Source organism: Drosophila virilis, chromosome 5 (genome assembly GCF_030788295.1).
Source record: "Drosophila virilis strain 15010-1051.87 chromosome 5, Dvir_AGI_RSII-ME, whole genome shotgun sequence".
Taxonomy (NCBI): Eukaryota; Metazoa; Arthropoda; class Insecta; order Diptera; family Drosophilidae; genus Drosophila; species Drosophila virilis.
In genome coordinates, this window is record NC_091547.1 from 14,781,790 (window position 1) to 14,804,310 (window position 22,521).

At 39.3% G+C, this 22,521-nt stretch overlaps 7 protein-coding genes and 2 non-coding genes across 16 annotated transcripts; 6 read left to right on the top strand and 3 right to left on the bottom strand.

Moving 5' to 3' along the window:
• The first annotated feature begins 1,142 nt into the window (after positions 1-1,142).
• LOC6626203 (peptidoglycan-recognition protein SC2) lies at positions 1,143-1,849 on the top strand. The gene has a single exon (XM_002049845.4). The coding sequence runs from the start codon at positions 1,177-1,179 to the stop codon at positions 1,729-1,731; it is 555 nt and encodes a 184-aa protein (XP_002049881.1). The 5' UTR covers positions 1,143-1,176; the 3' UTR covers positions 1,732-1,849.
• A 234-nt stretch (positions 1,850-2,083) lies between these two features.
• On the bottom strand, positions 2,084-2,748 carry PGRP-SC2 (Peptidoglycan recognition protein SC2). The gene has a single exon (XM_002049844.4). It carries the CDS (start codon positions 2,715-2,717, stop codon positions 2,163-2,165), a length of 555 nt encoding a protein of 184 aa, XP_002049880.1. The 5' UTR covers positions 2,718-2,748; the 3' UTR covers positions 2,084-2,162.
• Positions 2,749-3,865: 1,117 nt separating this feature from the next.
• LOC6626201 (peptidoglycan-recognition protein SC1a/b) lies at positions 3,866-5,687 on the bottom strand. The gene is made up of 2 exons (XM_002049843.4): positions 5,564-5,687; positions 3,866-4,872 (listed from the first exon to the last, which is right to left on the bottom strand). The coding sequence occupies exon 2, from the start codon at positions 4,472-4,474 to the stop codon at positions 3,911-3,913; it is 564 nt and encodes a 187-aa protein (XP_002049879.1). The 5' UTR covers positions 4,475-4,872; positions 5,564-5,687; the 3' UTR covers positions 3,866-3,910.
• Positions 5,293-8,528, top strand: LOC6626200 (mitochondrial sodium/calcium exchanger protein). Of its 6 annotated transcripts, none has more exons than XM_032436983.2 (9): positions 5,293-5,421; positions 5,477-5,697; positions 5,751-6,076; positions 6,134-6,208; positions 6,265-6,792; positions 7,455-7,594; positions 7,659-7,893; positions 7,954-8,040; positions 8,120-8,226. In XM_032436983.2, the coding sequence occupies exons 1-9, from the start codon at positions 5,383-5,385 to the stop codon at positions 8,146-8,148; spliced, it is 1,680 nt and encodes a 559-aa protein (XP_032292874.1). In that variant the 5' UTR covers positions 5,293-5,382; the 3' UTR covers positions 8,149-8,226. The 6 variants fall into 6 exon arrangements, with proteins under 6 accessions (XP_032292874.1, XP_032292877.1, XP_015029349.1 ...); XM_032436986.2 differs by having other exon boundaries at positions 7,944-8,040; positions 8,120-8,180; XM_015173863.3 differs by having other exon boundaries at positions 7,954-8,528.
• Positions 8,529-8,949: 421 nt separating this feature from the next.
• Positions 8,950-11,433, top strand: LOC26530619 (mitochondrial sodium/calcium exchanger protein). Its single transcript, XM_015174742.3, has 8 exons — positions 8,950-9,094; positions 9,149-9,369; positions 9,430-9,755; positions 9,813-9,887; positions 9,955-10,467; positions 10,529-10,668; positions 10,734-10,968; positions 11,024-11,433. The coding sequence occupies exons 1-8, from the start codon at positions 9,056-9,058 to the stop codon at positions 11,302-11,304; spliced, it is 1,830 nt and encodes a 609-aa protein (XP_015030228.1). The 5' UTR covers positions 8,950-9,055; the 3' UTR covers positions 11,305-11,433.
• A 3,185-nt stretch (positions 11,434-14,618) lies between these two features.
• LOC6626199 (CTD nuclear envelope phosphatase 1) lies at positions 14,619-15,860 on the top strand. Its single transcript, XM_002049841.4, has one exon. It carries the CDS (start codon positions 14,825-14,827, stop codon positions 15,740-15,742), a length of 918 nt encoding a protein of 305 aa, XP_002049877.1. The 5' UTR covers positions 14,619-14,824; the 3' UTR covers positions 15,743-15,860.
• A 766-nt stretch (positions 15,861-16,626) lies between these two features.
• On the top strand, positions 16,627-16,699 carry TRNAK-UUU (transfer RNA lysine (anticodon UUU)). The gene has a single exon. It is a non-coding gene; the product is annotated as a tRNA-Lys (tRNA).
• Positions 16,700-17,174: 475 nt separating this feature from the next.
• Positions 17,175-17,247, top strand: TRNAK-UUU (transfer RNA lysine (anticodon UUU)). The gene has a single exon. It is a non-coding gene; the product is annotated as a tRNA-Lys (tRNA).
• Positions 17,248-19,121: 1,874 nt separating this feature from the next.
• Positions 19,122-22,443, bottom strand: LOC6626196 (phenoloxidase-activating factor 2). 3 transcript variants are annotated; one of them, XM_015174365.3, is made up of 3 exons: positions 22,342-22,443; positions 20,079-20,576; positions 19,122-20,004 (listed from the first exon to the last, which is right to left on the bottom strand). In XM_015174365.3, the coding sequence occupies exons 2-3, from the start codon at positions 20,544-20,546 to the stop codon at positions 19,144-19,146; spliced, it is 1,329 nt and encodes a 442-aa protein (XP_015029851.1). In that variant the 5' UTR covers positions 20,547-20,576; positions 22,342-22,443; the 3' UTR covers positions 19,122-19,143. The 3 variants fall into 3 exon arrangements, with proteins under 3 accessions (XP_015029851.1, XP_015029850.1, XP_015029849.1); XM_015174364.3 differs by having other exon boundaries at positions 22,272-22,410; XM_015174363.3 differs by having other exon boundaries at positions 22,334-22,402.
• Positions 22,444-22,521: the final 78 nt, after the last annotated feature.

Consider the following 22,521-nt stretch of genomic DNA (forward strand, 5'->3'; position numbering starts at 1 on the left):
TTCTGGCTCCTTTTGCGTCTTTGCAGTTGCTGTCGTTTCTAAAATCATCAGAGGGCGGCCGCTCTCTCAAAATCAAGAACCTGACGACATATAAGCAGTATATATTTACATCGGGATGAATTATTTGACAAATACATGCCTTTATGACTTAGTAGAATGTACTGTAAGGCTATCATCAAATGTGTAACGCAAAGAGAGATACACCTCTGACCCTATACTAGGACGATACAACAATGTCTGTCTGTCCTTCTGTTTCGCTTTATCACTTTTCATAGTTTGCTTTCCAAGCTTGGCATTTACTAGTTCTGCCATACTCATTACATTTTAGCAAGATCTTATTAATATATATTATGATCAACCCTCAAATATACTATGTATAGAACCTTGTCTTAGTGCCTAACTAGCTTAGAAAAGCATGCTAAGCTGGTGAAAAACGATTCCTTTCCGAAAATTAAGGTCGAAGGTTGTAGCAAGTTGGTAAACAACTGTTCGTTGTAACTAGTTGCTTATTGCCCAATCTGCGAACCATTTTAAGGCCTGCTATCCGTCTTGCCTATGTGCCATTGGAGGCTGAGACGAAGAAGATTTTTTTTCGAGACATTTTTTTAAACTTCTTAATCTATTGTTAAGTCTAAAATAAAAATGTACAAGAATAGGGTGGTTATATAAACCGATCTTGGATAAGAATTCCACAATGCTCCGCGTTCGAACTCCTCTAATTCTACGCCTCTTTAGAAGGCGCCCAGACGATTTGGATTGGTTCTCAGCCGCGCAATATAGTTCAGCCTGTTTATTTATAATGTCCTCGACTTTGTTCACTCCTAGGTATTTTTCCAAATCAGAAGTCCGCATTACCAAGGGACAGATTGCGGACTGCAACAATATATACCTAAGATGCCCCTGCAATGCGACGGAAAGTTTTTTCGAATGTTTGCACTTACCAGCAGTCATAAATTAACAAAATCGCAATCTTCATTGTAAATTTATTGGTTGCATGCTCCTTATTTTTCTAAACAGCGCTAAAAATATCATGGATTTGATACTAGTATCAGGACCATATGTTGATAGTCTTTTATCAGACCATAGTGCAAATCGCAAAACTCCTTATGCCGCTGGGGTATATAAGCACCAGCATTTTAGCAATTGGCATAGACGAGTCACATCCGATATTCAACTATGGCTAACAAGGCTATTATCCTTCTGGCTGTGCTCCTTTGCGCCCAGGCCGTCTTTGGAGTTGCTGTCGTCTCCAAATCGGCATGGGGCGGCCGCGCGCCCAGGAGCAAGACCACTTTGGGCAACAACTTAAGCTACGCCGTTATTCATCACACCGCAGGAAATTACTGCAGCACCAGGGCTGCCTGTGCACAGGAGCTGCGCAACATCCAGAGCGACCATATGGACAGTCTGGGCTGGCCCGATATTGGCTATAACTTCCTGATCGGTGGCGATGGCGCCGTATATGAGGGCCGTGGCTGGAACGTTGTCGGTGCACATGCAACCAACTGGAACTCCAAGTCCATTGGCATCTCCTTCCTGGGCAACTATAACCACAACACTGCCACCTCGGCAATGATCAATGCTGCCAAGGGTATTTTGGCTGATGCTGTATCCCGTGGCCAAATCGTGTCCGGCTACATTCTCTATGGCCATCGTCAGGTGAGCGCCACTGAATGCCCCGGCACAACCCTGTGGAACGAGATCCGCACCTGGTCCAACTGGAGGGCATAATAAATCCCTGAAATGGATTCCAATTTAATAAATTTACAAATGCTGCAAAATGAAAATTCATAAAAATACAATAAACGCCTCATATGTTGGTTTGGATATATGGGAATATCTATTTCAATTTATACTCTCTCGCTCTAGATTCCCACACTCCCTTTCATACAGACAAACTGATCAGGAATATGTAAACTAAATAAGGTTGGCACAAAACTGTTATAGCCTTATTAATCATTTTTAATGAGTACAAAGTATAAGAACTGAACAAAAGTGTAAATAAGCTCTGTTTTGTGGGGAAGGCCCTCAGAAAAACACCCGATGAATGCTATTAACATATGTATATAATTATGACAGTGTATTGTATTATAAAAAGTTTTTATTTTGCAGCAGTTTATATATATTTTTGAAGCCTGAAGAGCCTAGATTATATTAAGCACTTAAGCCTTCCAGTTGGACCAGGTGCGGATCTCGTTCCAGATATTGGTGCCAGGGCATTCAGTGGAGCCCACCTGACGATGGCCGTACAGAGTGTAGCCGGAAATGATTTGGCCACGGGCAACAGCATCAGACAGCAAACCCTTGGCAGCTGTGATCTGAGCGGAAGTTATTTTGTCGCTGTTGTAGTTGCCCAGGAAGGAGATGCCAATGGACTTGGAGTTCCAGTTGGTAGCATGAGCTCCCATAACGTTCCAGCCGCGACCCTCGTATACGTTGCCATCACCACCGATCAGGAAGTTGTAGCCAATATCAGCCCAGCCCAAGCTGTCCATATGGTAGCTCTGGATGTTGCGCAACTGCGTCTCGCAAGCGCTTCGTGTGGTGCAGTAGTTACCAGCGGTATGATGGATTACAGCATAGCTCAGGGAGCTGGCCAGCGTGGACTTGCTAGTGGCCGAGCGACCGCCCCACTGCGACTTGGTAATGATGGTTACACCAAAGACGGCCTGTGCGCATAGGAGCACGGCCAGAACGATTAGAGCTTTACTTGCCATGACTCTGAATTGGTTTTTAGACTTGTGTAATGGCCGACTGATGCGGCGCTGCTTATATAGCCCGGGGCAGTGCCTTATCTCTGCCGAATGAAGCGCGAAACTCACGACACTTGTTGCGCACAAATATATTTATAAGAGGGTTGGGGGAATTTCGATCTGATACGAAGACTATCTAAGACAATTCTGATACTCGTGTGCCATTCCCAGCGTTGGTCGAATGAGTTTTTAATCAATTGGCAAGTGGCATTTAATTAATTTGTTAAAAATACTCATCGATTTTTAAAAATAAACAATTCTTGTAAGTTAAGCTGTTAAGCTTATGTCTGCCTTACACCTTTTAACTCTGTACTCTGAGAGAGGATCTTCTTTCTCTTAGAATGAATAGCTTGGAATTTTTTGACTGGTCTTTTGTCAATGACGTTAGTAAAGAATATAGCCAAAAGAAGGTCAATGAGGTTATGGTAATATATTAACATATCTAATGAACATATAACAATGTTAGTAAAATACTGGATAAATGCGGGGAAAGAGAAAAATGTTTAAACAAAATAACAAGGAAATAATATAACTAGAGTAAGCGAAGCAATGGAAGATAATATTACTACAGATTATATAGAGAGTGATAAAGAGGCAAGAATATCTAGAAGTGGTGATGGGAAATTCCTGACCCGACGACGGGAGATTTCATATCGGGCTGAGCAAACTTTGCTTGGACGTGGTTATCAATAAGGCTACAGATCTGCGCCAGCTATATGCGTAGGATATTGAAAAAGGCTGAAAGACACTTCTTACGTTTAATAATTAAAACTTTTAATTTTCATTTGGGCCAGAATCATAAAAAAATTTAGGATGTGTTAATATACTATAATTCTTTTATGTACAATATTTTACCTGCTGACGGATCAAATGATAAGAAATATTTAGGTACTTAATCGTATGGATGCGATGGTTCGCCATTTAATATTTTGTTGATATCGGCTTAAGCCTTGATAGCCTTTAAAAATGGTTTAAAATATGGGAGGCCAATCCTATCAACCAATTAAGACAGCAAGTCTTCTTGTTTCAGTTCAGAGCGTGGCCTGAGTACATAAACAGCTATGGCTGACAAGAACAGATTGTCTGTTTGTTGAGATAAGAAATAAAATCAATTTGAACGATATTTAATTGATCATTTATTGATATTTCGGTCGAAATCAAGCTTTCCAGTGAGACCATCCACGGATCTCGTTCCAGATGTGAGTGCCAGGGCATTCCGTGGCACTTACTTGACGATGGCCGTATAAGACATAGCCCGAGCTTAACTGGCCACGATTGACGGCATCATTGAGCAGGCCCTGGGCAGATGCGATCATATTCGGCTCCAATGTGTCCCAATTGAAGTTGCCCAAGAACGAAATGCCAATGCTCACCGAATTCCATTCGGCAGCATGGGCGCCCATCGAATTCCAGCCACGACCCTCGTACACAGCGCCATCACCGCCGATCAGGAAGTTATAGCCAATATCGGGCCAGCCCAGGCTGTCCATGTGGTAGCTCTGGATGTTGCGTAGCTGTTGTGCGCAAGCGGCACGCGTCTCGCAATAGTTGCCGGCCGTGTGGTGAATAATGGCATAGTTCAGGTAGTTGCCCAGGGCAACACGGTAGTTTGGAGCACGACCACCCCACTCCGCCTTGGAAACCACATTGACCCCTTGGACTGCGTGCTGGCTGCAAACCAGAACGGCAAAAACTAGAGCGGCAACTGCTTTAGATACCATTGTAGCTCTTTTCAATTTGATAATTGATTTCTGCAGCTGTGCTTTTATATGAGATTTTCTGCTACCAAGTTTGGCTTATCGAGCTCTTCAAAACGAACTAGTCATCTTAAAACTGCTCTCAATAATTTATAACGAATATTATTTATGGTAATGACTCTCTTGTGGGAAGTACATTTGCTAGGCTTGCATTGATTTACGTTGGCAGCCGTCTGTCGCCTTATCGACTTAGTGTATGTATATATATTTTGTGTATACAACTTGTATTGGGATAACTTTTGTCTCGGTTCATAGGTATATAAGATTAGATTGATAGCAAAGTGGTTGTGAATTCCTTATCACTTCAAGAAGCAACTAGTATCTTTGAATCCCATGATATGAGATTTCTTTGTGAAATCCAACTGCAACAACACAGAGAATAACCAAAAGATGTTGAGAAGCGAATACAACGAGGATCAAAATTATGTTACCTATTAGCGGGCATTACTCAGCCTTACCTTTGAAATGATTGGCCAGCCAGAAAGTGCAAACATTTAATATCCATTTTCATACCAAACATTTATATACAAGAACTACGAGCAACTACGTTTGAAGTCGATAAAATGAAACTTAGAACATTAACCCTAAGACCTTCGATTACCATTTTCCACCTAGAAGGTCTGAAATTTGAGAATTGATCTTTTCGGCACGTGAAATTAGGAAGGAGAGAATAAAATGAAGATCCAAATGTCTTTGCTATACTAGAGACGGATGAGAAAATATCGGCACTTTCAAGAGCTAAGAGCGAATTGAAGGATTTACAACCTAGTCGGCCTTGATTTCAAAAAAAATCCGCTGACAGCTTACAAAATTTGTAATATTTCAAGCACACAAGTAATTTCTTGATTTGTACGGTATATGCGATTCACGCGATGAACAATACGTTTTCCTTAGATCGTGTGTACGGCGAGGTAAGTACCTAATGCAAATTGGGACGGAAACTCACTAATTAGCGGCTAAATAAAGATGAGCTGCTACAGTTTGATGCAGGTGGACTTTAAGCAACGTTGTCGTTTATCTAAGAAAATTATTAACTGCAAACATATTACTCACTTTTTCGATTATTTCCGGTTGATGTATTGCAATATGAATGTTCAAACCAAAACTAAAGAAATAGGTATTGTGTGCATATTCATAATGATTGCAATTGTTCTGATGTTGACACTCGTGCATATATTGAGTAAATAGTAAGTTCCGCTGACATGCATCTAAACTAAACTTAATGCCGATTGCACCTCAGTTTTGGAGCCGTGCTGAAAATTATGTCGGTCAAGCTTCATATGAATGAATATGTAGCAGGCGCTACTCTATTGTCCTTCGGCAATGCCATTCCGGATCTGGCGGTCAATTTAATGCCGGTTCGTGAAGAGGCACCATTATTTACAATATCTATAAGCAATGCTCTAGCTGTTATTCTGCTCAGTGGGGGCATGGTGTGTTTCCTTAGACCTTTCAAAATAAATGGGCATTTTGCCATGCGTGATCTTCTATTTCTGATGTTAGCCTGCGAGGTCCTGACCTATATAGTTATCACAGGCAAACGGACAACTCAAATAGAGGCCATAGGTAAGCGAACCAATGGTCACATTACACAACAGATAATTGTTTGGGATTATTTTTTAGTGCTTATTTTATTGTATATCTTTTACTTTGTTGTTATTATTGTGGATCTAAAGCTGACACGTCTAACCATCAAATGTAAGTGTCGAGCGCAAAGAGCCATACACTTGCTAAAATGTAACATAATTCCTTAGCGCTCAAGAAACAGATTAATGAGCTTCAAAAAAATACATCGACACCTTATCGAACTCGACTAATACACGAGAAGCAACTTCAGTTGCTCAAACTGGAAAAGGACAATATATTGCTTATACACAGCCAAACGGTAACTGCCGAATTATACAACATGCAGCGCAGAGCTGCGTCGAATTTCAAGATGAAAGATCAAAGCAAGGAAATGTATAGTACATCAAGAATTAAGCCATCAACTCATGTGCTTAACATTGAGGAAACTCGAAACATTTTACATAATCCAAGTAATCCAAGAAATCTATTCTTATGCACTGAGTTTTGGGAAACGCTAGTACCGATCGATTTGCAGGATTGGAAGATCGCCGGCTGGTGCAAACGCCTCTATCTCATTCTCACATCACCCATTGTACTATTTTGCACCATTTTCATACCTATCATTGACTACCAACAGCCCAAGCATGGTTGGAGTAAGCTTCTAAATTGCATCCAAATTATTATTACTCCCATTCTGCTGATCACCTTGACAGAAGGTTTGTACTTATATATCGCATACGGTCACAAGTATTTACTCGATGAACATTTTTGTTTGCGAAATTATGTCAAATAGCTTGACTTATGCAGAAGCAATCTTAGATCCTATAAGACCTAGATAACATAGGTTCTCCGCTTAGAAAAAAACAATCGATATCGAAAGCCTCTTTTTTGTGCAAATTTCGTAGGTTTTAATGGTTGGAGTCGCTAAATTTGGCATGTTGTATATTTTCTAAAGTAGTATACAATTTTCTTAAACATCAAATAAGTTATTATAATAAGTACAGTAATCGACTTGCTTTTGAATTAAACACTGAACACATGCAAATTGAGTTAAGACAGAAGTAAGGAGCTTGTGTCAGATCATAGATGACTTTCTACGGCTTGCAAACTTTTATTTTGTATTATTTTTTTCAGTGTATCTCAAAGTCAGTTTCATAAATAATCCAAGAATAAATGCAAAATTGCATAGAGGAAATGTTTTTTTCGGCAAATTATAAGCATCAGATCTTTTACAATTTTTCTTTCATTCGCTTTTGCATAGGTCAAGCATTAAGAGAAATATAATTTTGTTTTTCAAAATGTAAATAATAAGAAAGGTTCGTTATGAAAATACTTAAAGCTAGTGTGCTGTAAATAAAATGACCTGGTAACCTTTTAGCATTGTTTACCATGAACATGCGAGATTGGCATGTGACATTATGCATTAAGAATGCATCGTGGTCCATGTTTCTTACTGTACCAGTGGCCATCATCATGTTGTTCCAGACACGCACGGATCAGCCACCACGGTATCATCTGGTGAGTCGTGAACCGGACTTCGTCAAATAAAACTCCTCCATCTCAACTGCAACAATCGGCGCAGCTCTTTCTCACACTTACTGCCGTGACCTCTCTGCTCATTGTAACAACGTGTGCCATCGAGCTTGAGGTACTTTGCTGTATTATTGGATTGGTCTTAAATTTGACCGAGAATTTCGTTGCTAGCAGCGTGCGATCCTCTGCCGCGGCTATTGCTGATTTAATTATGAACGCGGAAGTGGCCATTCAGGGCTATGAAAGAATGGCGTTTGCTGCTGTGCTGGCCGGACCACTCTTCAGTAAGTGGTCACTAGCTAATATAAAACAAGTGTTTGCTTATAGACACCAGATTTTTGCAGGCATAACGGTCTGCATTGGTATTCCATGCTATTTCAATAAATTTGCCCAGCTCAAGGGCTCGTCGTACTGGATTTATGGACGGCATGGTACAAATTCTTACATTTTCTTTATGCTTATGATTTTCACAACAATGTTATGGACATTGACATTTAATTTCTCCGCTAGACGTTCTGCGGGCATCTTTTCATTCATAATGTTTATTCTGTTTATTTTATATGCCGCGCTTGCTGAGTGGGACTTTGTCCATGACTTATCATATGATAGGATTTTCGAACCCCAATAAATAAATATGCACAGTCTAAACAAGAAGCAATGCCTTAGTTGCGATCGCCCGACTAGGAGATATATACCCTGTACTGAAAACTCGAATACTCACGCACGCTGTCAATGACATAATGGTCCGACCCGGGGGGCTCCGAAATCGCACTGCCTGCAACAGCTGCAACGGATGGATGGAAAGTTTCAAGACGATAGCTTTGAAAGTGAAAGGCGCTGCTCGTAACACATTGCATGACAAAATTATAATACCATCTCAAACAATATACTTTAAAAACGTGTATTACATAATATGCTTAAATATATAAACATAAATATAAGTCTGAGATGAATCAGTTCGAATGGCCTTGTCGGGACTGCCCGAGTAGGAGAATCCCTGAACCTCTCACCAATCTACCATTAGCTTCCTTCCTGTGAATTCTGGTGGTTTCCGAGTACATGCCAAATTATTTACAGAGTAACTAATTGAATGTTAATGCAGCTTAATTTTTTTTATTACCGCAATTATTTTGGTATAATGTTAAATATCGTCTGATACCTCTTTTGAATTCATACGGATTCCTATTATCAATTGGCTTTCGCCAAGGAGTCTGTCGTCAATATGTCGTTGGTTGTTATTGACTAAAAACCATTGTCAATATTACCTAATTTATATTGTACATTTGGTAAAAAAAAAAATCAAGTACAAAATCAAGCAACCCTCATTGCTCATCTGAAAGATTTATAGATTAGAATTTTTAAATTTGAATCATAGTAAGCATTGCGCTCAAAATTAAATCAATTACCCAGAAATACCTTAGGCAAACAGAAAAAACTCTTCTCAAAATGAATGAAACATTTTCATTACAAGAAGTGTATCGCAAGGTGAGTTCTTAGATAGTCCGTTTGGCCCGGAGACTAACGTATCCATTTTAACAGATGAGCTGCTTCAGTGTGATGGGGGCGGACTTCAAAGACCGTTGTAGCTTAGCTATGTCTGTGAAGCATTGCGGCCACATTATGAATTTTTTTAAGTATTACGAAATTTTGTACTGTGGTATTGAAATTCAAAATCAGGTTACCGAGTTGGCTGTTATAATCACGTTCGTCTTAATTGCGATCATACTAATGATAACTACAGCATATTTGGTGGATAAATAGTAAGTCGATTTATCAAGCAAAAGACACGCATCTAACTAACTTCTTAAATCCCACTTCAGCTTTGCTCCAACATTGAAAATTATTGCAGTCAAGCTGAACATGAATGAGTACCTGGCAGGAGTAACATTACTGGCCTTTGGCAATACTTCGCCAGATCTTATGGCCAATTTAATGCCAGTTCGAAAGCACGCACCCCTTTTCACCATAACTATAAGCAATTCTTTAGCTCTTATTCTAATAAGTGGCGGAATGGTGTGCTACACGAGATCCTTTAAAATAAATGGGCACTGTGCCCTACGCGATCTACTATTCGTACTACTTGCTTGCGAGTTGCTCATCTTTGTTATGTTACACGATCCCAGTTCGACAGCAGGCGAGGGAATCGGTAAGTTATATATAACAACAGTTCTTTCCATTTCATTATTTTCGTCTTGCCCTATAGCGCTTATATCGTTATATATTGTGAACTTGATTGTCGTTCTTATGGATAGAAAGTTGGTAGGTCGAACTATAATAAGTAAGTGACGAACGCATACTACAAGTATAAGGTATACCAATTCCAAAAATATATCATTACTCTTCAGAACTTCACAACGAGATCGATTTACTATTGAACGAATCTGTTTCAGTAGAACGAGATACGTTACTGAGAACAAAAATTACCAAATTGCGCGAGCTGGAGCTAGACCAAATATTGATTGTACGCCACCGACATAATGAAGCAAACCTAATGCCTTCCTCTCACAGTTTTAGTCGAACACGATCTCTAAATGGGTTCTCAACAAGGAAAAATAGTGAACTGCCACCAGCAGTTAATCTATTACAAACGCGAAATTCTATGTATCATCCACGTAACCGTAAGAATAAATCTTTGTTCATCGAATTTTTCAAAGATCTGGTACCCGTGGATTTAGACAAATGGAATGAAAGAGGCTGGTTGAGGCGTAGTGTTGATATACTACTCTCACCTATTGCTCTGCCTTGTTGCATTTTTATACCTGTTGTCGACTACTCGCGAAAGAAGCATGGATGGAGCAAGCTGCTTAATTGTACACAAATTATTACCAATCCATTTATGTTTATTATCCTGACACAAGGTTTGTTAACTTGCTTTATTGCTCTAGACGAAACTCCAAGCCTCCTACTATACTACTTCAGCAATGATTACCAATGAGTACGACCACTGGCATTTGTCTATAGACTACAATTATGCGTCATGGTCATTGTGTGTGACTGTGCCACTTGCCGTTGTCGCCTTTATTCATACACGCACGGATATGCCGCCACCATATCATATAGTAAGTCCCTTAACATCTGATATACGATCAAATTCATTTGATTTCAACTCTGGCAATATTTGCAGCTTTTTGTTATACTTACCGCTAGCAGCTCGATGCTTATGATAGCAATTTGTGCCACCGAGCTGGAAGTACTCTGTTGTATTATTGGAGTTGTCTTTCATATGTCGGAAAGTTTTGTTGCCAGTAGCATTCGATCATTTTCAGCGGCAGTTACTGATATGATTATGAATCTGGAGCTCGCCATGCAGGGCTATGACCGAATGGCATTTGCTGCGACCTTGGCTGGACCATTTTTCTGTAAGTTATCCCTTTAACGAATATCAATTGTTAATAGAAAAGATTACAATTTCAGGCATTACGATCTGCATGGGCGTTCCCATGTTTTTCCAACATGCGCGGCATCACGGCACTGCACATTGGCTCTTTGGGGAGCATGGTGCGAACTGTTATTATTTCTTTTTGCTAACTATTTTTACAACTCTGATGTGGACTATAACTTTTAATTTCTTTGCTCGACGTTCGGCGGCAGTTTTTGCATTTACATTGTATTTGATATTTATATTGTATGCGGTGCTCGTGGAGTGGGGTTGGATACATGAGTTTGCAGATGATTTAAGTTTTGAACCCAAATAAGACGATTTTGTGAACGGTATCAAATTGCGCGTATTTAGAACAATTTTAACTAGAATTAATTCGAGATCAGAACAATTTTTAACTCCAAGAGAGGTATAAATAAAATATACATTTCGATGTAAAAATGTATCCAATCAAAATGTTCTGCTTACCAACACATCGGTTTTAAACTCATTTTCGAGGGGAGCATAGTGAATTCCCTAAATGCCGAGTTTGGTCAATATTTCTTGATAAACAAAACAAATTGTTCAATCAATAACTTAATAGACTGACAAACGGACATGGTTATATTGACTCGGCTGTTGATACTGATCAAGAATATATACATATACTTTATGTGTGACACATTGTAAGTGCATTTGAGATTGATAGAGTCATAATTAAGGCCAGTGAAGATATTTGAATTTTATGAATGCCGACAAGGCTAATAACGTTAATAAAGTATCATAATTAATGTTCTGTCAAGTACCAACATTGAGTGAAATCTTCAGCTTAGATGTCGACATCCGTCCTAGCGGACGGAGTCTGAATTCTCAGCGTTCCGCCATTGAAAACCAGTGAAGCGTTTCAGCTGTGTCTGCCTGTCTATCTTGGCTCTATTTAAATAAAATAACATGAATAAATAAATAAAAAGAAAACTCTTGAAAATAGCAAAAGCTTGCCGTTAATTAGCATTTCTGGCTGTGATTCAGCTGTGAGTTAAACCTTAATGCATATATTCGATTGTTGGCAGTATAAAGATACTTAATTGGGTTAACTCTTCAAAAATGTGGACGGAAGGTTGAGACAACTGAACACTGAGGCAAATGCTTTATGTAGAGAAAAATGCTTTTGAAGACGCCAAAGCCAAGCCAATTTCTACGTAGCATCGGTTTCATTGAATTGTTGAATGCAAATGCTGCAGTGCTTGCATTTAACTAGCGCGAAATGCGAAGCCATCTGAAACATTACCATTACATTTAAGTGCAATCGCATAAACATAAACAAGTGCAACCCCTCCCGCAAACGGAACAACGAAAAAATAGAGGAAGCCAAATGCGAGCTTCAACTTCAAAGCGAACGCCCGCAGAATTCCGGCAGCAGTAAAAGCACTCAAGTCCCATAGACTTCCTGCTGCTGTCTGTGCACTTAATGTGACATGTTTTTGCAACAGTTTTGGTTTTTCTGTCGTCTATACTCCGGCTCTAGTCGCAAGTCTGGCCCTAACTCAGCTGCACAGAGCCAAGAATAACTAAGCGTCGATAGAGTTTGCTCAACCAGGATATTCTCCTTATAGAGGTGTCACATATTTACATCCATTGAAAATTAGAAACCGTATGTTGACTTCGACTATGCAAATTCTCCAAGTGTTTAACGAGTCGTTCGCCGAAACAGCAAAACCCATATAATGAAAATTATAATCTATGTAGAATGATACGCAGAAGAAGTTTATAAAAATTATCAATATCTGCTTCATTTTCGGCAAATACCGAAAAGTAACGAAGCATTCCTGTCTCTCTATATTATATCACATCAAACTTAGCAAATAGGTTTCCTTTTTGGTACATTCCATTCCTGCGCTTTGCAATAGTCCCGACTAAAACAGTTGCTAAAAATGCACATTAAATATGCAATCTAACTTGATACAAGCATATAGACTCTGCATAGGTTGTATGCAAACTAGACAGGAGGAGTACTGTAAGAGTGTCATTAAATAAAATTGAGCCTGAATTTTAATCTACTCAATGTATTCCATTTTATGTGTATAGGGTATAAAAAGGAAAGCGAAATTCAGTCTATAGCTGGCCATGTTCCTTGAGTTTTGATGCATTTTACTTGTTATCAAATTGTTTTATATTTTTTCTACGCATTTTTTCCGTTTTGCATATTGTCCTTGTAGAATTCTGTCAACTTTCCCAAATTGAATGTTGGATGCAAATTCGCTTGGTGTGCAAGTCATTAAATATTTAATACCCAAGTGCAGCGAATTCGCATGTTATGTGAGACCCTTTGGTTATACTCTTAAAAACCCATCGGAGCAACAAGCTGCTTAAAATTGTATATTGATACCCAAGATGTTTGTCCCGAATGTATTGTATCTGAAGAGGTCATAGTTTATGGCTTGTAACAATCAACTAAAATACCCATTCTTTTAATTATTGAGGCTACACTCTAGGTGTGATTTTTTGTACCGGATGTCCTGTGCCCTGGGACCCAAATGACAATGTTGCCAGTGTAAATAAAGACAATTCTATAATTAATTTTCTGCAGATTTCGAAAGTCTTAGAGCCAAGATGATCAACGTTGATGAGCTTCTCTTCTTTTATGTTTGCAACAGCAGCTCGGCAATGATGTTCCACTGGAGTGCTCCTGAAAGGTTTTTGTTTTTTGGTAGTTGTCGGGCAGTAAGATATCCTATTAAACAAGCAAATGAAGTAGTTAAGCCGTCAGTTGCCAATAACCTATTTAACAAGAAAGTATGCAAGGCATGCGATCCACGGGCGACTAGGTTAGGCTTCAGTACCTGGCAAATAAATAGGCGCTTAGCATTATAACTCAATTAGCTGATAGCACTTTGTGCATACGCCACTTTGGCCACCGAAAGCAGGTCCCAGCTACATTTACAGAAAACAGCTACATGTAAATTATGCAGCCCTTAATTAATGGGAGCGCAGCGCGGGAATGGAAGTATTGTTGTTCTCCATTTTACTGCACTGTCTCGCCTGGCCGCTTGTCTCCTCTCCTCTTTTGATTTGCATATCATTTGCCCGGGTGAGCATCTGTGTCCTGCGTTCTGTGTGTCTGTGCGAGTCAGTTGGCTAATGAATCTGCAGTTGGTGCATTAGGGGCACGGGCACTGTCTGTGGCTTGGCTCCAATTAGCTCAGACTACACTTGACTTCACTTGAATTTGCTCTGTGTCCCCCAGTGCCCTCTCACCAAGAGGTGTGAAAAGATTACTGGCTAAGTAGGATTACGGGTGTTAAGTTTTAAACAATAATAGCAGGCCTATGTATATGCTAAAAAGATCATCAATCCAATTGCCAACATTATATACATATATATATTTCGGAAATCTAGTGAGTTATTTGCGGTAAACTGAGTTTCGCCAAATCAAGTGTTTGGCTCTACTGTTGAAAGCAATGGATCAACTTATACTATCCAGTTTTGTTTGTTATTAATACAACTTAGTTACACATTTATGCCATGAACCTAGTGCACATGGAAAAAATATGTATGTAATATGCAGAGGGAAGCATTTCCGACCCCATAGGATTGGGTAATTCCGGTAGGCACGGCAGGTTTTCCTCTGCTTAAGGTATTTATATTATTGGTTGGCATCAATAGCCAATTTCAATTATTGGAGTCAAAATATATTGAAATTACTGTCAGACAATAAAATGAAAACAGTTAAACCCAATTTAACAACAAATTGAGAAATTGGCACTTAAACATACATGTAAAAAATTTCTGCGTAATGTAACATTCTATTTAAATTAATTAACAATACCTCAATTTTTCGATTTGTTCGATGTGGAAAAATGGTGGCGGAGCTATCGGAGCAGCCCACTTCATCGTTGCCGCTAGTTAATCAAGTAAACGTCTCCAAGGCTCAAGCAAGCGAAGAAACACCAGGCCCATATCAAGGGACAAGTTGTTTTATTGCATCCAACTCGGACTCGAGTGTCAACGCGTCACGGCGTTGGGCCGACTCTGTGTCGCGGATAGTCGATCGGACAGGCGAACTGGGCCAATACGTGAAACAGATTATCGCCTATCTGGCGGCCAAATTCCGCGAGTTCTTCAATCCGGCAGGATACTTCGTATACGAAGAGCCGCCCCTGTCGCCGGAAAGTAAGAACCAGTTGGAAATCGTACCGCGCAAAACGCTTGTACTAGATCTAGATGAAACGCTAGTGCATTCGTGTTACCTGGACCCGGACACAAACGATGTTGTTGGCTGCAATTTTGTACCCGAAACAGCCGTGCCAGACTATGTGATGCACATTCCGATTTTAGCAAATTTCCATCCCATTGAGTTTCAGGTATTCAAGCGCCCATATGTTGACGAGTTTCTAAACTTTGTAGGCAGATGGTATGACCTGGTCATCTATACGGCCAGCTTAGAGGCCTATGCCTCGAACGTAATAGATAGGTTAGATGCTGGTCGTGGGATACTACAGCGTCGATTATATCGCCAGCACTGCATATCCACGACTGTTGTGACCAAAAATCTGTACGCGGTTAACCAAGATTTGACCAGCATATTCATCATTGATAACTCGCCCAGTGCGTACCGCGATTTTCCGGAGAATGCAATACCAATCAAAAGCTATATCTATGACCCCAATGACCAGGAGCTGCTTAATTTGCTGCCCTTCTTAGATGCCCTTCGGTTTACAAAGGACGTTAGATCTATTCTAAGCCGGCGTGGAATCGCAGCACAAAACAATACTTGACATCTAATGCAAATATTTTGTAGGCGCAATTGTTACATCTGCAAAATTGCCATTAAAAATCACCCGGGGTCTCTGGGGTTAGCAATAAATGCTAATATAATATGCTATTGCATTTAAATTCCTGTTGATCACAAAATTTATCAGTTTTTTTTTTTTGTACACTGGTATATATATTCAATTTGGATCTGTACATTTTCGTATTAGAGTTCCATAATTTGTTAAAATCTTTGCTTAAAGTCAACAATGGATGAACTAAAATGTAATATGGAAGATTGTCGCCAATCGATTGGCCTTAAGCTCATTTGAAAATATTTTTCTTTAAATTGATTTGATAGGAAAAACCATCCCACCTTGATGAGCATGGGGGTCAAAGATGAAGGGTGCCGCTTCGGAATCAAATTGAATTCTAAGGATACGTATTATATAAAATAGTGGTCCGATGTTTTAAATATTTAGCATATATATATAAAGTGAAATGAATTAATGCCGAGGTTTTCCATACAAGAAATAGTGCGTGAGACTTTAATTGCAAAACTTATTAGCAAAATGATCGAAATATATTTTAAATAATCAAGCAATTCTCATGACTATATCGAGAGACTCGTTTCGGCAACCGAGTGCTGACCCAGTTCCGTACCTGTCCACGACTTAGCTTTCATTTTTAGAAAATGGATATTTTATCATGCCGATGAGAGCGATGAGCCCATCGAACCATATGATTGCTTGAAATCTTAAAGATTTCGCATAGAAACTGCAGCCGGACGTGGCTATAGAAACTCGACAAACAATGCTGAAATATAAATTATACACTTTATGCGATCGGAGAAATGTCCTATGCTACTAATTTTTCTTGTTTCATAATTTTTAACATCAAATAACTGTAAGCCTGGGTAGCTCAGTCGGTAGAGCATTGGACTTTTAATCCAAGGGTCCAGGGTTCAAGTCCCTGCTCGGGCGATTTTTTTGTTTATTTTACATGGATGAATCCCTGAACTAATTGGTGAGAGCCTGGCTGGATGTCATAAAAGAATTTAATGGATTATTGTACAGTTAGAACCAGTCGGCTTAATGCTGAATTCTAAGAAAATTAATATTTTGACGTTGATTGCTTTTCCTTGTTCCATCAAAGACAAAATAAACACACTGTTGGCTTTACTATGCCCCCCTACATAGTAATATTAGTCGGATCTTATCTGATGAAATATTCTTTTTTCAAAGATATTTTAATGGACTCAGCATTTTCGAGCAAAAGGGAAATGTCTGCAAGCGTATAAAATCTTTTTAAGTTGAGCAATTTATAATCAAAAAAAGCTACACATCATCTAAATTTAAATGAAAACTAATTGATTCAAATCTTTTTACATGTATGTACAAATATGAGTAATTAACGCAAATTCTCACATGTGTGTATGTAATTACATCACACATGCACGCCCGGGTAGCTCAGTCGGTAGAGCATTGGACTTTTAATCCAAGGGTCCAGGGTTCAAGTCCCTGCTCGGGCGGTTTCCCATACTTTTTATACATTTTCAGAGTAAAATTCCTCATTCTCTATAATCGTACAAAGGTGTATACCCTGACATATACCATAACATCTAGAAAAAATACATGTCGATAATTGGAATTACATATTTTAATAGCCGTTGCATGTAAATATAATGAATAATCAATATCTCGAACAACGTTGATATTCAAATAATTTATCTTGTATGAAGCTTATTTATTACACACATCTACTCACGAGAGGTGATTTAATATACCGGACTTTTATTTTTATCTCGTCTTGCATATTAATTCTAAGATAAAACCCCTTTAGTTGTCTCTTTTAATCCTTCATCCTGAGCATTGTAAAATGTATGGTACACTTTTAATTGTCGTGAAAACAAGATGGACACGTTTGGCAAATGGAGGACTATTGAAAAGAGTAGGTTTTGTTGCCTCCCCCCAGCAAGGAGCGCCACCTACATCGATGAATCGTCGTCGATGTCGAACATTTAAGCACAATTGACTGCGCCTCGACGCATGAATACCATGAAAATTTATGGCGGCGCAGGTGAAAGTTCTGCCTTTTCCCTGCCTTGTCACGTGCTCCATTCGTGGGTTCAAATCCAGTGGCACTCACTGTCATTGCACGAGCTGCAGTTAGGGCAACTGGGTAAAATTTATTGAAGTTGCACTGCTCAAGCCACTCAGTATAACTGTTTCATGGATGAATCGGATTTAGTTAGCATTTTAAAATTTAAAATCATGATTTATTTAAAATGTACTCCTCAGCTTTAGGTTCAATTGCATTGCTGATTATAGTTTGCCTCTATAAAAACCAACAGAAACAATCAGGCGTTTTTAACTTGACCCTATTCTCATTTGCATGGCTCCCATTGTTTTGTCTGTTTGCGACAGTTTTCACGACTGTTTATTTACAGAGCAAAAACCTAATATGTGCTAGTCTTTTTGCTTCGTTTGCTTACGGACTTGTCGAAAAGTACATATACACTATGCGATTGAAAATGCTTCACAATAACCTCATACCCTTTTTACCAATTAAACCCTATTTGTTCGACCTTTTCTTCCTATTGTTCCCTACAATAAAGAGGTGCGATATTGACAGATAATTCCTATGGCAACCATATAAAACCATTGTACGAAGTAGTTTAAATTTTGAAAGTAAATGAGGAGCATAATGTAATAAAAAAAACGATATAGTGATCCGATCCGATTTAAGACGATATTTTACAGACTGAGACAAATAGACTGACGGCAGAACGGACAGATGGACATAGCTATATCTACTCGGCTGATGATGTTGATATTAAACTTGCGTTACGCATCTCATAATCATGTTTTAATACGTTAAGGCTCAACCAAAAATATCTAACCAGTTTTGCAATTCTCCTCTGGGATGTCTTTTTCAGTTCGTTTGTAGAAATTTCTTAAATAATCATTACAGACTGTGGGACCAGAAGTGGATACTTTTCATATTAAGCCATTGTCGTTTTTAATACATTTTCTTTTTCCAGTGCCTTAAAAGATTCGTTGAAAAACTGTGAAAATGTGTGCACATAGACAACTGCTGGAATTTACAGTACACGAAGCATAAATGCAGATATGTAGCAGCTAACCTAGTCAGTGACTGGTTGACTGATTGCGTATACGCACCGTTGGTTGCGCCCGATTCTGTTGCAACTTGCAACTGTTGCAATTCAATATCCATAGTAGAACGCTTAAATTTCGACGACCCAATATTGAATGATACAATTTATGACATAATAAATCAAAATCGTGAACTGAATTCACATAGATTAGACTGTCATCGCCATCTTGAAAAAATGATGTTTAATGCCCTCACCGAAATTATTAAAACTTATACACAGCATACATATTATGTATTATCATAGGCACTTTTACTTCAAATTAATGCTTGACATTTTTTCATCAATCCAGCTTCTAAAATATGGCACATTCGTATATGCGGCCGGAATACCCTTCTTAGCGCACTCAATGCCCCAAGAGACAATGCCTGCAAGTTGGAAGCGGCTGGTTTCTCCAGCTATGCTGCAAAACAAGGGTGATCCACCGTCGCCCTTACACGTGTCCTTGCCCTCAATTCCGCCAGCACATATGAAGCTTTCGTGGAAATTGTATCGCCTGCCGAGAATTGTGAGACGCAGCAGACTCTGGCAATGCTGATGCTCAACAATCGGCAGTTCTATGCGCTTTAGGATATGCTCCATAGAATCAGCGCCAATGGTGCGATGGCCCCAGCCGGTAGCAAAGCACTTAGCCTTGAGCAGATCCTCCTGTAACCGTGGATTCTCCACAGGCGGCAGACAAAGCGGCTGCACGTGTGGTGCCATCTCGAAGGGCTGCTCCAGCACCATCATCGCAATGTCGTTACGAAAATTCAGGTCATTGAAGTGCTCGTGTAGCCAAAGGTTGCGTAGGCGGCGGGTTTGATAGGGAAGGGGCTCCCGCTGACTGGTCAAGTCATATTCGCCGGCACGGGCCAGCAGAGAGGTCAAGCTGTGATTGGCCACATTGTGGGCGCTAGTGAGCACCACCTGGGGATGTATCAATGTTCCTCCACACAAGTAATTGGCATGCATGTCCATCACTGCCACCATCCAAGGATACTCGGCGTACCCCGCCTCATGGTCGTTGTAGCCTTCCATATCATAATAAAGACCCACAGGATTACTATAGCCGCATCCCTTGTACTTGAAGTCTTTTAGAGAGCTGCGCACTGGATTCTCGCTCTCATCCAACTGTAACAAAAACAAAGGGCCAATTAATATTTGTGTTGTATATTCATAATTTGGATTCCCATTTTACTGCTCACCTGGTCACCGATGGGGCAGCAACTTTCGAAAGTTAAACATCCAGAATTGCTGGAGTTGTCGATTCGCGGCTTAATAATATATCGCCCGTCCTCGTTAACACTCCCTGTTCGACAAAGGTGCCTGGGCACGCATAACTTATCTAGTTCACAGCTCTTGTAGTCCTCCATGAGGTCCAATTCAAAGGGCGGTGGCTGAGTTGTCGAAGAAGCTTGTTTCTCTGGCTCGACGCTCAATCTTTGTCCAGTCATGGCGGCCTCATAGCTCTCCAGCTGTTCTTTATCGCAGCAAACAAGTCCGAAGCCGCAACTGCGACCCAAAATCCGTGGAATAAGTATTCCACGTCCGGAGTCATCCGTTTCATTGCATCGTTGTTCCATAATACAGACCTGGTCGCTCTGACATGTGCTAAAAACTGAGGAGGTGCCCACGAGAATAAGCAGCGAGAGAATCTCTAAAATATGACCCATTTTGCAAATAAATGCTGTAGGATGAAACCGCTGAAATATTTACATTATGATTTTAAAATAATACATATGTAAGAAAAATTAATTGAAATAATAAGTACATATGCGCAAGAAGTTGACTTACAACAAGGGAATTGAATTCAAGTTTATGTGTTTTATACTCTATACGATATAAAAATAAAACTGATGTAACCTGCCATCTCTATCCCATTAACAATAATACCACACATCATTTTTCCTGCTTTGTGCTTAGCATACAAGCTCTCGTATATTGGAAAATCTGGATTTCTATCCTGGTATTGGCTTCTCTTCCAATCGAATACTACCAACTAGTTTCCAGTCAGTACCAGTTCTAAACGTGATTTTTATGGCCTTTGAACTTAAGCATATCGTGAATGCTTATATTAATTAATAAATAATAATGAATACACAAATGCACGAAGATATGTAAGCTGCTTATTTGCGCTCAGAAAAAAAGATCCACAGGGGATATAGAGAAACATCTGCTATTTACAAACTATATATAATATAATAATCTCTCGAAATTGATCAAAACTTGAGAAAGGGTTTGTTTGTATCATATGTTTTATAACATATCGAAGCTTATGAAAGATTCATTTTTATACCCTGAACCCATTATAAATGGGTATAAAGGGTATTTGTGCAAAATCCAAATATATGTAACAGGCAGTAGGAAGCATCTTCGACCCCATAAAGTATATAAATTCTTGATCAGCACCAATAGCCGAGTCGATCTAGCCATGTCCGTCTGTCTGTCCGACCGTATGTATGAACGCAACGATCTCAGAACATATAAGAGCTATAGACTTGAAATTTTAGATGTAGGTGCTCCTAGAAATCCTAAAAATCGATATCGATATCCTGTTTTTTGGGCAATTTTGGTACATAATAAGAGCTAGAGTCCTCAAACTTGACATATAGCGCTTCTAAAATAGAATATATATATGCATTTGATGTTGAAAGAAGATGTTGGGTTCAGGGTATCCCCTAGTCGGAAGCTCCCAACTAGAACCTCTTACTTGTTAGAGCTATACTGTTGCGCTTCGATATTTGGAATTCAAGCCCTGCGAACTTCCTCAGGATCTATGAACATCAAAGTTAATAATTAAAATTGAATAGCTTATCCAAGCAAGCATAGAAGAGAATTAATATGTGCGTGACATCGTCTGCTCCCAACAATAGCCTCCTACTTAATCAATTGAAACCTTTGAACCCAATTGATAACCTATGCATCGCCCGAGGCTTCGCTCATGTACAGCATTAAAAATGACAACGGGGAGAGGTATCAAAAATGTAAAATGTTGCACATTTTTGATATGATTTAAGAAGTTTTGCATTATTTCCTGTATTTATCGAATATAAGAGAATATTCATATATTTGAAATTGCAATTCTCTCTTTTGGCCTCTGGGATTTGCGCAATCATATCGATCGGCTCAGCTCGTCACCTTGTTCACGAATATTTACATTGAGGTCGGGAATTCTTTCTTCTGAGCATTTGCACCTTTGCTGAGCAAATAACTTATAACAGCCCGATAATTAGTACTGATCGCAAATAGTTTCAAGAATATTTTAAATTCAACTCTAAAAGTGTAAAATTTTTAAAGACACTACTTTAATAAACTTAGCTAGGATTTAAATACTTTCCAATGCTCGGAATGATGTAGAAGCGGTAAATAAATGTTTAATAAGAAGTTTTATTAAATACCCATTTTAATGGCACTGTATGAGTATGTTAGGTGATCAGTTCTCCAGACAAATATATATTACATATTTACACTAGAAATCAGCACCAAAACAACGAGAAGCGCGAATCGCTTTTGTTATACTCAATCAGAAGTAACTTGTTCAACTAAGTTTTCCAATCTCTCATTCATCTGTTTTATAAGCTGAATCGACCGCCTAAAACATAAAGAGACAGCGCTCTCGGAAATCTCGAGGTATGTGTCAATACAGTA